General features: G+C 48.5%; 1 protein-coding gene across 1 annotated transcript; it reads left to right on the top strand.

Moving 5' to 3' along the window:
* The first annotated feature begins 1,034 nt into the window (after positions 1–1,034).
* Positions 1,035–10,855, top strand: GFI1 (growth factor independent 1 transcriptional repressor). The gene is made up of 6 exons (XM_054286130.1): positions 1,035–1,163; positions 1,392–1,590; positions 6,259–6,674; positions 6,762–6,899; positions 8,485–8,650; positions 10,677–10,855. The coding sequence occupies exons 1-6, from the start codon at positions 1,035–1,037 to the stop codon at positions 10,853–10,855; spliced, it is 1,227 nt and encodes a 408-aa protein (XP_054142105.1).
* The last annotated feature ends 3,366 nt before the right edge of the window (positions 10,856–14,221 follow it).

Raw genomic sequence — 14,221 nt, forward strand, 5'->3', positions numbered from 1 at the left:
GGGCCCCAGCTGGTGGACTGGGGCTCTTCCCTCTCTTCCCCGTTTGCAACCCTCCGAAGTGCCCTATCCCCCAAACGAACGTGGATTAAACTCGCAAAGTCAAGTGTAACGGCAGAGGCGGCCCGGTGCTGGATGGGTTCGAATGAACCTCTCCGGCCTTCTCCCGAAGAGTCGGCTCGGGGTAGTTTTGTTTAACCCGGTCCCCCCCGACTCCCGCAGGAGATTTCCCACCTTGTCTGCTTTCCCCGCCCCGGCTTTCGGTGCTCGCAGCTGCAAGGTGGCGCGGCGCCGACAGCTGCGGGCTGGAAGAGAGATTCCGTTTTGTTCGTTTTCGTGTTATCGTGGTTCGCGCGGGATGGGTGAATCAGTCCCTCCGACAGCAACAGTCTCTCAGGCGCCAGGTTTGGGCTGTCGGGTTTGGAACGACTCCCCCTCCCATCCCGGTAACAACCCCGCGCCGGCCAGCCCGTCCAGGGTGGTGGGACGTGATAAGCTGTTTCGGATGGCACCGCTTCTGCCGTGGCTGCCGGCGCAGGGGCAAACACGGAGGCGCGGTGTGCCCACTTGAGGGACGGGATAACACCCGACCGCACCCCCTAGCTCAGTCAGCCCCCGCTCGTCCGAAGAACGGTGCCCAGCTTCTGTTACTGCCTGCTCCCCGCAATCCGGCAGCGGCTGTTGGAGCGTGTCCGGGGCGGCCCCAAGGCCACGGTGGGAGGAAGGGGGGGGGTAAAAGGCGTTGGCTGGGGGCGGTTGGAGGCTGAGTTATCTGCACTCCTGGAAGAGGGGGCGAGGCGAGCGGGGCCGGGGGCGGTGGCCGGAGCCACCTGCGCGCTGCCACCTGGCACGCCGCCCCTGGCGAGCGGCCCCTCCTGGCCGGCGCCCCCGGCCCTCACCGGCGGGCGCGGCGCCTTTCCGCAGGTCGCCTCCCCGCCGCCGCCCCGCAGGAGATTCGGGGGTGACGCTCGCCGCCGCTGCCGTGCCCGGCTCTTAGAGAGGGAGTGCGGCCGCGCCGGCCGTGACAGCACCCCACCATGCCGAGGTCCTTCCTAGTGAAGAGCAAGAAAGCGCACAGCTACCACCAGCCTCGCTCTGCTGACGAGGACTACAGCCTGCGGCTGGAGACGGTGCTAGCCCAGATCTGTGCAGGTAGGAGTCCCTCTGTCGCATCCTCACTCGGAGACTGTCCACCCGCCCGACATCACCTCGGTGCTCTCGGCACCGGGCGGTTGCTCTGCAGCCCCTGCGGGACGCCGGAGGGGCTGATGCGGGCTTGGAGAGTCGGGCATCAAACCTTGGCGGGAGCGGGCCGCGCGGGAGGTGGCTGGCTCCCACCACGGACCCACGCTGAGGAGTTCCCTCTTCTCCTTTGCCCTGCAGACCCCTGCAAGATCCCCGAGGACACGGAGCTATGCCGCACCGCCCTGCCCGATCCGGAGCCTTCCCGGGGGCGCTTTTCCCCGGAATCCCACCTTACTGAGGTTGCCGATGGCACCTCCGAGTCGGCGCCCAGCTGCGAGGGCAGCGTCTGTGACAGAGTGTCCGAGTTCGAGGACTTCTGGAGACCTCCCTCGCCCTCCGTCTCGCCAGGTAGGACCGGGGCGAGCAGCGCTCAGCGAGGGTCCGGCTGCATGTCCGTGCCCGTGCCGTGGGGCACTGGACCATGCAGCTCATGGCTGTGCGCCACCACTACAAACGAGTATAAGGGACAGATTTGCCTGGCCCTTTTAAAAATTATTATTACTTTTCCCCCAGGTTTGCCAGAATCTGTTCCTTCCCCTCGTTTTCGGGTTCCCTCTTTTGGGTTGCTTTTCCAGCCCGTATTGTGCTCCTGAGGGAGCAGCAGGTGACACGCTACAGCAGGAAAGTTGTCGTGACATGGGGTGTTATTTTTTTATTTGCGATTAATTGTTAGAGGCGAGCCAGGTCATGTTTAATGGTCCTAGCATTCTCCTACAGTGTCGTGCCTCCACAGAGTTTTTCAGTCTTTTTAGACAGTATAGGCAATTTATATACCTGCAGTAAACAGAGCTGATTTTGTGTTTTGTACAGCCGGCTAGACATTCTCCTAACGCCCTTTCTTTCACTATTTGGTTGGGGGTTTTCTTTTTGTTTTGTGTTTTTGTTTCTTTGTATTTTTGTTTGGTTTGGGGTTTTAAAATGTCTGTTTATTTTTCTTTTCTAAAAACACATTTGTAAAAAACAGAGGGGAAAAAAACCCAGTGATGGTCAAATTTAAACACCCCAAATCCAGGAAACTCACACTTATGGCTGCAGCGCCTGTCTCTAGCTCCCTTGTCCTGCCTTTGATGTGGCTGGAGCAGTGGAAGACGCTGTCCCCAGCCTGGCACAAATACTTATCTCGTTTAAAAATACAATGGCGTCATTTTAGAACAAAAATATGTATATATATAACCACTTTTTATTGCCTCGATTAAAAAGAGACAGCTGGAAAAAGGACAATTTTTGTCTTGATGAAGGAAAAATTGTGTCAGCTTTACCGACTGACAGCAGACGCCAGCAAAAAAATACTTAGCCCGGTTTGCCACCCATTCCCACTTCGTCTTTGCAGTGTCCGTGCATATGAATGGCTAATTGTAATGATTTGAATTTGCATTTTTAAAGCCGCATCTTCTTTCAAGAGTCTAAGCTCCGTTAAGGGGACATTCAAAATGCTGTCCAGCATCAGCCACAGGACACTTTCAGTCTGTGCAAATGACACACCAGTCCAAATGCAACATTGCTGCATTACTCTTCTGGTAATATTTCTGCACAGACACAGTAGCAATGTGTGTAATTTTTGTTCTAATGAATTTTTCCTGCTTCTCCTTTCCCAAATAACTACAATTTCTGCACAGGAAACAGACCATTTTCACGGGGTGTCAAAATGATAGATGTGAAATAGAGCAGGTATTTTATCAGGTCTGCTCTGCCTTTTCCTCCTTCCCTCTTATTTCTTCCCTCACATTCATCAGCTTTTGACCAACCATCAGGCTGTCCAGGGAAGATATCTTTACAAAATGAGGACGATGTCCCCAGATCAAGATTCTTAAGGGTGGGATAGGCAATCCTGGGGCCATCTGATTCCATTCAAAGGAGGTTTGGGAATGTACAGGACTCCAAGCACATAAGAGCTTTATTAAATGAATCTCAGTGCATTGAGTGACGTGCTGTTATATTAATGATGAAGGCAGTGGCAACAGGATTAGATAGTTGGGCTTCCTCCCACAGCTCACCTCCTCCAGCCCCACTGCCTTCCAGCTGCTTTCTTAGACTCAGTGTGAAGCTGGAATTTGTGTCTAGGTCACTTCTGCAACATGCAGTGGTGAGAAACAGTATTCCTACAATTGTGTTCAGATGGGGCACAATTTTTGTGCTTTGCCAGGCAGAGCAGGTGAGAAATGCAGGTTCTCAATCACGCTGAAGGCGTGTGTGGTGAGTAGTACTACCACTCCTGTATCTCTGGAAGTGAACACAGCTGCAGGTTGCAATTCAATATGCAGTGAAAGCTGTATTTATTTCACTTTGGTCTTTGAGTGCTGTGCTGCTGATGTAGGCAGTCATACAACACACAGACATAATAGCTGTTAACTCCACCAGTGCAAATCACTTTATTTAATCTCACCTTCTACATGTGTCTAATCACACACATGTGCATATGCAGAAGGTGCATGACAGCTCAGTGCAACAGTATTAGTAGCTCCTGATGAGCCTGTTGATGCTGCAGAAGGAGAAAGACTTTTCCTGGGTATAATGGAGCTGTGCAGAAAATGTGGTGTTTTGTGTAAGAGGATGCTCCAATCTTTTTTTGCTGTGCATATCAATCTGTTGCCAACCATTTAAGGTTGAGTTTGTCTTGCCTTCAAAAGCAAGCACTGATTTTTTTTTTTTTTTTTTTTTTTTTTTTTTTTTTTTTTTCTCCCAGAAGTAGTCTCTATAACGGCTGCACAGAATTTCTAGGAAAATGAGGGAGAATATTTCTCTGTGTCTCTGCTCCCCCCTAGATGCTGTGGAGAAGAGGCACATACAGAAATGCCTTGCAGTGTGGGAGAGCAGAGTTTGGAGGTTGCTTTGCCACTAAGCTTGGATAGCTTGAGTATATTGTGAGGAAATATCCTGCATTTGTGCTTGAGAGGGCTCCAAAGCATGTGAGGTGATGGAAGGAACATTGCACGCAAACTGATCTGTGGTGCAATGTTCACTGTATACTGTATTGCCAATTCCAAGGGCTCAAAAATCAGGTCAGCCTTCCCTCTCACTCAATGAGCTGGCTCAGAAGTCAAGATTGTAAGTAATACCTTATGGATATTCAGTTCTAGTGTTGAAATATTGAGGGTTTATGTTTTCATGCTTTTCTTACAGTTTGAGCTACAAGTTGACTTTAAAAGGAAAAAAATACACTTAGAACAAACAAAAGCAGAGCTGAGGGCCTGATGAAATCACGCCATTTCAAGAGCTGGGACTTTAAGATAGGTTTGAATTTTGTGATAAAATCATGTGAGATGGCAACACTGAAACTGGTTGCAAAGATACAAGATAGATGATGTGATGCTGACCACAACTTTGCAGTCAGTGCAGAACAGGAAAAATCATGCTGAACACCATGTCAGCTAATTTGATTTCATCACTCTCTTCAAATGTCCCAGCTGGTATTGTGCGTATATTTCCAACCAAAAGATTGCTAATTTCAATGGAAGAATTTGAGACTGTTAACATCTGAAATTATGTAAAAGATAGGAAAAAGCCAAGTCATTCAAAGCTCAATTTTAACCTCATTTCCTACTGCCTTCTGTAACCCCTTGGTGACCACTTGCCTATCCAAGTGGATAGCCTAACACATCGTGCCTTCTTTGCTTAGTCCACCCCCATTTATCTTGGTTTGCCAACAGCTGAAAAAGCCGTGGGACCTGACATGAATAAATAAGAGATTCATTGTGGGTGGACAAGTTTCTGGTTAAAGGAGGTTACTCTGGAAGCCCAAGTTATAAGGGAAGCCAATATCTCCATGAAGACATCAGCATTTCAGTAGTTAATTGATTCATCTCTTCCTTGCCTCACTAAAACTTGTCCAGTGGAGACATTTGACTCTCCCAGTGCTGCTGCCTGTTATGATAAGGAGTGAAAGCAGCGCACCTCAGGCATTAATCAGCATCTCTGGCAGACACTGTTGGGGTCTGGTGCCTCATGTTCCATCCCAGCTGTGCTTTCCTCCATGTGAGGCTCTTTGAGCAGTTGTGCCTTTAGAGACTCCTCTCAAAAGCTGTGCTCCTGCCGTTGTATCAGACTCTGCTCCCCAAGTGTGACTCATGTGCCCACTGCATTGGTCAGATGCCACTGCTGAAGGCAAGCCTCTTCGAGCCTGCTGAAGCCATTTAAGCTTGCCCTGGTGGAAATTTGCTTTGATTATGACTGCTAGGAAAATGGGTTTGTGTCTTCAGGTTTGGATGTGGCCCATCCCAATGATTTTACAAAGCACTGTGTTTTGGGTGGACTCAATTTCTTTATATGGAGAACCTCAGAGCAATCTGAAACAACTATGATTTTCTTTCAGATGAGAAGTAATTTTTTTTTTTCTGAAAAAGTGAAGCATAACATGCAAGCACCTTAGAAGCTGTTACTTATTTAAGTTATTCTGCAGTATAGTTATGGTCAGTTGTGGCATTAAGTTGAGAGACTAGATTTGGGCATTAAATTGTGCAACAAGTTTTTTTCATTTTGTTGACCAGGTAAATCTCAGCACATTTGCTCTGCCTGGCACCTTTGTAATGTTATATTTGCACAGACACACACACACACACACACATATATATATATATTGTGTGTGTGTGTGTGTGTGTGTGTGATCTCCATCAGAGCTTAAACATGTGGACTGTCAGCTTTGATGTCCATCTTACGATATGGTAGATACATGTTTCAAAGAAGCTGCAGATAAAACTGTAGGAAGTTGCAGACCGAGTTGTTTAGAGTCTTGCTAGTCAGATCAGTGTGTACACACGAGGTATCCAGAGATGGAGGTAGACAAAATTGATGTTGGCTTTAAATAATTTGGCTGGAGTAATAACTGGGCAAGGAGTTAGTACTGGATACTCAGATTGTAATATGAAATATAAAATGTCCTCCCATTGAGATGAAAGGGCAGCCTCAAAGTGCAGTACAGGGGTCAGGCTCTGGACTTGAGCCTGGGTGCTGAGACTGCTCTGCCTCATTATAGTGTGGATTGTGAAGTGCACCAATTCCCATGCCCTTGTGTTTCCACAGCCTCGGAGAGATCTGTGTGTCCGTCCCTAGATGAAGCACCCCCTTTCTCGGTGCCCTTCAAACCCTACATGTGGAACAGCCTGGGTGGCTCCGAGCTCAGGCACCTCGTGCAAAGCTACAGGCCCTGCCCGGGGCTGGAGCGGACCTCAGCCCTGGGGCTCTTCTGCGACCGAGGCTCGGAGCCCGCCCTCTATGGTGCCGAGTGCAGCTCTTCCCTGGGACTGTACGGTGACTTCAGCTCCCCGGGCCCGGGGCTGTTTGAGCGGCCGCCAACAGCAGCTCCTGGACTCTATGCCGAAACGCAGCCTGGGCTGCAGCAGGAGAAGGGGCCAGGTGGCATCAAAGTGGAGTCTGAGCTTCTGTGCCGCCCCCTGCTCATCAGCGCTGGCTCTTACAAGTGTGTCAAGTGCAGCAAGGTAGGGATCCCTTTCTGCCACACTGGATTGACTCCCCCCAGCCCTTTCTCCCTGGCAACCTTGACGCTGTGCACTCTGTTTCCTCAGGTCTTCTCCACACCGCATGGCCTTGAGGTACACGTGCGCCGCTCACACAGCGGCACGAGGCCCTTTGCCTGTGACATGTGTGGCAAGACCTTCGGCCATGCAGTCAGCCTGGAGCAGCACAAGGCCGTGCACTCGCAGGTGAGAGCACGCAGGCTGCCAGCATGGGCGGCTGGGGGCCAGGGCCAGCTGCTCCATTCTGCTGGCTGGGGAAGCCACGAAGGCAAATACAGGGCAAGGAGCCAGAGACCTATACTGAGGAGGGGAAGAGAGCGTGGGAGAGCTGCAGTGGGCAGTTGTAGGTGAAGGATATGGTGAGAATCAGAGGAAAGGGTGGCCAGTTAGTGTGCAGAGGAGCTATCAGGTAATTAAAGAACACAGGCTTTGTTTCTATTCTTCAGACCTTGCATGCGTAGTCTGTATTAAGCAATGTGCACTTCTGGCACTCAAGCAGTAACAGAAAATAATAAATGTTCACTCTCAGAGCTGGAAATTGTAATGCAGACGTTGGCTATTTTTTTAACAGCTAAAGCAACTCAGTGTGATTTCTTCTGATGCAGCACTCCTCATTCTTTCTCCTCCCTCCCACAAAGAAGTGAGTCTTCCCTTGTTTGTAGTAATTTTTGTCAGTGCAGGGAACATCTAAACGACCATTCAGGTATAGGGCACTGACTTCACCCGTCTCGACACACTGAGTCACACACCAAAAGAATATGATGGTTAATTTTGGTAGGAGGACTTGTAACATTTTCCACCTTCTGATACCATGCCATGTTTCCCCTTCCCCACCCACCTGACCCAGCAAATCTTCCTTCTTCAGATTGACTTTTGGAGGATAGAGTTACAGTAATGTTTTTTTGCTCTTTATAATTTTGTGAGTGTGCAACCAGCAGAGCACACAATGAAGGGAGATTTCTCATTATCCATGAAACAATGGTGAAAAGAGCAGCACTGCATAATGTGTCCATGGAGGGGACAGCATTTTGGGGAGAATGCATAAAAGCCAAATAAAGAAGGTGATTCTGTGAAAGCATTGAAGTAAGCAAAGAAGGAAGAAGAAGGTGCAATGGAAGTTGAGGGATGTAAAGAAGAGATGATATGTGGTAAAAGAAACTGATGGAGAGGAGTGTGTGAGGGAGAGGTGAAAGACAGTAAGATCTTAATATATTTGGTTTTATATGTTAAAGTAGTAAGCTGAAAAGCTGTTTGTCCCAGGTGCTCTACATACCTTCCACTTGAATTTTAATGGAACTAAAAAAAGCAGTTAGTTGTTACCATGCCAGAACTCAGTCTACCAGAGGGATTTCCCAAGAAACCCAAGCAGCCCTTGGCACCCACTTTCCGGTGTACAGTGGAGAGGTGGCCTCTGAACAGTGCTGCAGCTGTTGGGCTTCCCAGTAGAGTGATTGTGTCTCAGGCCTCTGATAAAGTGTGTTGGCAGACTCTGCCTAGTCCATTGGGGTTGCTCCCACCTGGCCATTCCTGCCAGCAGGAAGAGCTGTTCAATTACATTTTAGTAGTGCACAGCACTAGGAGAAGATCTATTATCTTTTTTATCATGTGGTGCTGCTATCAAGCCAGTGTTATCTGTGTAGGCCAGTCCAGCTCTCTGGAGAAGTGTAAGTTCTTGCTAATGCAGAAGGGGCAACACTCATGTGCTGCTGGGCAGTTTGTTGCTGATGGGATCATTGGTGTGATGTGTGTGTCTGGGCTCATCTCTCTGCAGGAACGCAGCTTTGATTGTAAGATTTGTGGCAAGAGTTTTAAGAGATCTTCTACTCTCTCCACCCACCTGCTCATCCACTCAGACACCCGACCCTATCCGTGCCAGTACTGTGGGAAGCGGTTCCACCAGAAATCTGATATGAAGAAACACACCTTCATTCACACAGGTCAGCCCTGCAACTGCTAGTGTCAGCCCCAGCACAAGGGCACGTCCCAGAGGTCTGTCTGCAGCAGTCCCTTCCTCCTCAGCTGGGACAGCACACACACCTCCCTGTGTGTCTCACTGTCCTGCTGCTGTTCATGTTACCTGAGCTGTACTTGGGCAAAGCAGGGTGATCTGGAGGAGGTTTAACGGACAGCAGCTGCAAAATAACCTACAAAAATCCTCGCAATCCAATCAGTGTTTCCTTAATAGGATCCACCAATGTTTATTCACAGGGCTTTTGTGTAAGATGATTTGTAGAGTATTATATTCATGTGGCCTTGATTTACAGCTGAGGTCCCAGGAAAATGACAGGTAAATTTGATTTCAGCATTGCTTTTTGCAGGATCTACCAATTTACAATAGGAACAACAGGAGTCTCTTCCTCTAGATCAAACACTAAACTAGAGGGCCTAGGTCTTAGTCTAAATATTTGTTCAGAGATTGTCTGCACTTCCACCTGGACTTTCTGAGAAATGGCTACAGTTTGATACTGAATAGGAGAGGTGCAGAGTTCTCAAGTTTCACTGTTACTAATAAACATGGAAACTAATATAAAGTGCAGGTGAATCACCAAAGGAAATTGTTTCAAAAGTATAATTCAGTGAGAAGGCAGGTTTATCATATCAGAAATCATTAAAAGAATATCTTGCTTTTCAGACCTGCATGGTTCACTTGAGTAGAGGGAAATGAATGTGTAAGATATGGAAGAACCTGTACACATGAAATATCAGTTGTACTGGACAAATGTACAGTTCAGATGATCAAAGTCCTTTTTCCTGATAGTGGCCACTAGCAGCTATAAAGGGTGAAGCCTAGAAAGGGCAAATATGTAGAGAAATGGCACTATACGTAGCACTGCTTAGCTGTGACTTTTCTAGGTGACAAACTGTGAATAATAAATGTTACTTATAAAGATTTTTCACTGAATGTTGCTGGATGAAAATGAACTATTTATGAAATAATACAAGAAGTAGCTCCTTAGTACCTTTTTCAAATTATGCCTGATTAAGTAGAATTTCAGACAAATTCTAAATCTGTCAGATTATTTTCCTGTAAGATCAGAAACTGTGCCAGGGCTTTTAAATTGCTAATATAAAAGCAAGTCTTTAACTGAATGAGGGATTCCTTTCATATGCACCATATACATGTGAAATGAGCCTTAAGCACACTTTGCATTATTTTTTTGATTCTAAGAATCTGAACTTCAAACACCCAAAGAGTTTGTTGTTCCCAGCTGAAGCCAGTGGGCTCTGCAGGTGCAAAGCCACTCTGAAAATCTGGGTTGTTATTGTGGTTGGGTTCCCTTTTATTTGTTATTTGATAATAAACAGTAGGAAAATACACTTGGATCCTGCTCCCATGGAGTTTTGTCACTGACTCCTCAGTAGAAGTTCCAGAGGTTGTATTTATTCCCATTTACATTATCTGCCTGCAGGAGAACTTCAGGGCTCTGACTGCTAGCATTGCAGTGTGGGGAACAGAGAGAACCCTGGATGAACCTTGCCCTTCAGGGTTCACTTAATGGCCCTCATACCTCCCTTGGGGACAGACCCCAGATCACTGGGTTTGTTTTAACAACTTCTATCTACCTATTCCATCTGCCCTCATGCTGATGGTATAGTAATCAATGTCAGGCATTCATCACTTTTCCAGGAGTTCCTCATATTCCTAGGACACAAAGCCAGTTTAAACTTCACAGAGCCCATGCAGCCAAATGCACTCACAAGGTCTGGTGTCCTGAGAGCACTCCATGCTTCAGGCTACTCTCAGGACTATGCTGAGCTGATGGAGGTGCACCCAAGTCCAGGCCTGCTCAGTTAATGCTCTGTCTTGGGCTCCCAACTCCATGTCTTTTTGTAAAAATGACTTAGGTAATCACACAAAAATCTCTTTGATAAGCCCTAAGTACCAGTGTATATTTGCTGTGGTCTCACATAATCAGCATGTTGCCTCTTTCACAGCCTCTCTCTCCCACCTTCTGCTTGCAGGTGAGAAGCCTCATAAGTGCCAGGTGTGTGGAAAAGCCTTTAGTCAAAGCTCCAACCTCATCACCCACAGTCGGAAGCACACAGGCTTCAAGCCCTTTGGCTGTGATCTGTGTGGCAAAGGCTTCCAGCGGAAGGTGGATTTACGGAGACACCGGGAGACACAGCACGGCCTGAAATGAGTCCCAGCTGCAGTCCGGAAAGCGCTACAACACTATGAGAACAGACTCCCCTGGCTTCCCTGCTGGACCCTGTCTTGAACGCGGACCCTGGCATTACCTTTCTGAACAGGAGCTCTAGGAGGAAAGAGCCATATGTTGACAGCTCAGCCTGAATGACTGTGAAGGGGAAAGTAAAGGCTGGGGTTTCTCTTTCTCTTTCCCTCGTTGTTTCTGAAATAACACTGAAATACAAGCCTTTTAGATATAAAGCCCAATACTCCAAAGACGGATAAGCTATCAAATATCTGCAAGCTGGAAAATATTTCTCCCATGGCCATGATGAACCCCTTCAAGTTTTCAGTAGCTTGAATCAGCTGGCAGGAAAACATGGGTATAACAGTGTTTACATGGGGTAATGGCAGAGAGCAATCAGCACCTGCCCTGGTTGACTTCAGTGCTGAATGGGTTCACTCTTGGATGACTTCCTGTCAGGAAAACCTGGAGGATCAGGACTGTGTAATTTGACATCTTGCTGGTTTTTAACCAAAGGTACCAGCTTGGGTCTGATCCTGCTCTCACTTATTCTGGTGCAAATCAGGAGCTGTATTAACAGTTACAGAGAGGTCCTTTTTATCCTCCCTGAGCCATCTCTCTCTGTGCAAGGCCCGACTGCCAGTGTGTTTGAAGCATGGAGGGTTACTTCTTCCTACATCCACTAGGGAGAAGGAAGCTTGTGAAAGACCAGTGGAAAAGCCAAAGCACAGAATTATGCCTTAGAACTAGAAACCAATCCAACAAGTGAACCTGCCTGAGGAGGGCAGGAGCACCAGGGAAGCACAGACTTTCTGTCCAGAACCATTACTGGCTTCTACACTCTGGGCTTGTTCTAATAACTGGAAAATAGCTACTCAATACCATCAGTTGTATTTTTGTTTTTGGTTTTTAAATTTTTAAAGGGAAACTTTCTGAGGTGGGCAGGACTTACTATAAAAGTATAATTTACTTAATTTGCCTTAACAACTCTGCATGTACCTCAGTTTAAAAAAAAAGCTGTTTTTACTTTGTTGACAAGTTTGTAAATGTCCTTATTTAGATTTTATGGAGTGTCTTACATTTCTTGATACATATTTATTAGAACAATGTTTTAAGTTAATAAAGTATTGAGGATGGTCCGGAGTGATTATTATTTCTTATGTAACTGCACATTTGTGAATGTTGGCCATTACAACAATACACCGCAGTGACTGTCAGGGAATCCAAGGAGGAAATGCAGGCACAAGGGCTGTAGTGATTAAAGAACACAACTGCCATATTTATTGTTCGATTCCTACTGATTTCAGATAAACATTCACACTTTTGAGGACAAAGGGTATACCATGGCTTGGACTATCACTATAAAAGGATTTAGGGGGAGGAAATGCAGTTTTAAGGCTTCGCTTTGGAAACGTAGACAGCCAGAAGTCCCTGCTTAGCCCAGGAGTAACTTGAATGTCTCCCACAAGATTAAATATCTGTGCCTGGGAGTTTGCAGGGACACCTGAGCAGCAGGTGCATCATTTACACTTAAGCCTGTTGGGACTCACAATATGGCCTTTTGCCTGCCTTGTCAGCAGTGCTGGCTCCATCTGGCAGTTGCAGCCCATACAAAAGAGAAGCAGGCGGATGATGGAGGGGTCCCTTGTCCTTTTCCCAACAGAGCACAGCATGTCAGCCTGGCTTTTTAGATGTGCAAGTAATCTTATGTGCCCACACGGGTATGTATGTATACTCATGTTTCCAGCTTTTTATATTTTTTCTGGACAAACCCAGTGAGCAGAGTTGCCCTGTGCCCTGCTGGGCTGGCCCAGCCCTGAGGCGCCCTTCCCGCCCGAGGCCGGGGCACTCACCTGCCATGGTGCCAAGGAGGTTCTCCCTGTGCTTCTGCTTTCTGCCACCCTTGAGAACTTCAGTTGGCTCCCCAAGGGGCTGTCCCGGCAGGCTGTGGCTGTGGCCGTGTCCCCAAGGGGCTGCCCCGGCAGGCTGTGACTGTGGCCGTGTCCCCTCAGGGCTATTCCGGCAGGCTGTGGCCGTGTCCCCTCAGGGCTGTCCCGGCAGGCTGTAGCCGTGTCCCCGCGGGGCTGCCCCGGCCGGCTGTGGCCGTGTCCCCTCAGGGCTGCCCCCGCAGGTTGTGGCTGTGGCCGTGTCCCCTCAGGGCTGTCCCGGCAGGCTGTGGCTGTGTCCCCTCAGGGCTGTCCCGGCAGGCTGTGGCTGTGGCCGTGTCCCCTCAGGGCTCACCCGCTCGGGCTGCGCTCTACCCCTCGGGTGCCCAGGCCGGGCGCCGCAGGCCGAGGTCTCACAGAGCAGAAACGCGGCCACAATCACAGCAGCCAGGCTGAAGGGATGTGGCACAGGCATTGCAGGAGGTGACAGGTGCTCTGAAGACCACACTAGACCCATCATGCTGGATTAATTAATGCGGAAGGTCAGTGCAGGAGACTCGGTGGTTATGCGGAAGGCCTGTGATACCCTGGGTCCCACCCAGGCCAGGGGAGGTGGCACAGGCCGGCTTGGGGCTGCCCCAGGGTGATGCTCAGTATTTATTTTCCATGGAGGCTGTTGTTGTGGATGGAGTGAGTGCTGGCCAGTGGTTTGGGTTGGCTGGGGTGTAGCTGTTGCCCCCAGTCCCTCTGCCCTCAGGAAGACCTTTCCTGCCAGGCACAGCCTCCCTCCTTCCTCCCTCTAAGCAGGCCTTGCTCCAGCAGGCCCTGAGCGGGCTCAGTTATTGGTATTTACCTTTAAAAGTACAATATCAATGTTTGCTCGCCCCTTTGGAGCATCCTATTTCCAAACAGTGCAACCAGTGTGGTTTGAGTCTAGTGTTGCCCACAGGGTGGGGTGGATGGCCAGAGGCAGTATGGACACAGCACAGGGGGCAAAAATGTTCTTCTTCATGGGAAGAAACCCACAGGTGTTTTATTGGTTTAAGTGTGTCTCCTCCCAGAGCATTTGCAGTTAGTGGTGTCTCAGGGCACAACTGTTGGGTTGCAGCTCCAAACCCCCTGAAATGTTTGTGTGTTGCTGCATGGGAGGGTGTTCCCATGCCTCCAGCCCTGCTTGCATGAGTGCCAGTTGCTGGTTTGGGTGAAATGCGACTACCCGTGGAGAAAAGCAATGGCTTTAAGGTGGAGAATTGAAATGAAGAAGAGGAAAAGAAGATTTATCTGGAGAGAATCAGAACAGGCTACTGAGAGGCTGTGGAGCAAGTCTGAAGATTGGAAATATCTCTCTCAATGTTATTACTGTGTGCCATTAAAAATGCATTATGCATATTACATGACCCATTATTCATGAAGCAGGTTCCATACCTTTTGTTTGCCAGAGTAACAGTAGAAAGGGTAAGGAGAGACA

The sequence above is a fragment of the Melozone crissalis genome, unplaced genomic scaffold, assembly GCF_028551555.1.
Source record: "Melozone crissalis strain CALT ecotype California unplaced genomic scaffold, PUWL_Pcris_2 ptg000045l_1, whole genome shotgun sequence".
NCBI classification, from domain to species: domain Eukaryota; kingdom Metazoa; phylum Chordata; class Aves; order Passeriformes; family Passerellidae; genus Melozone; species Melozone crissalis.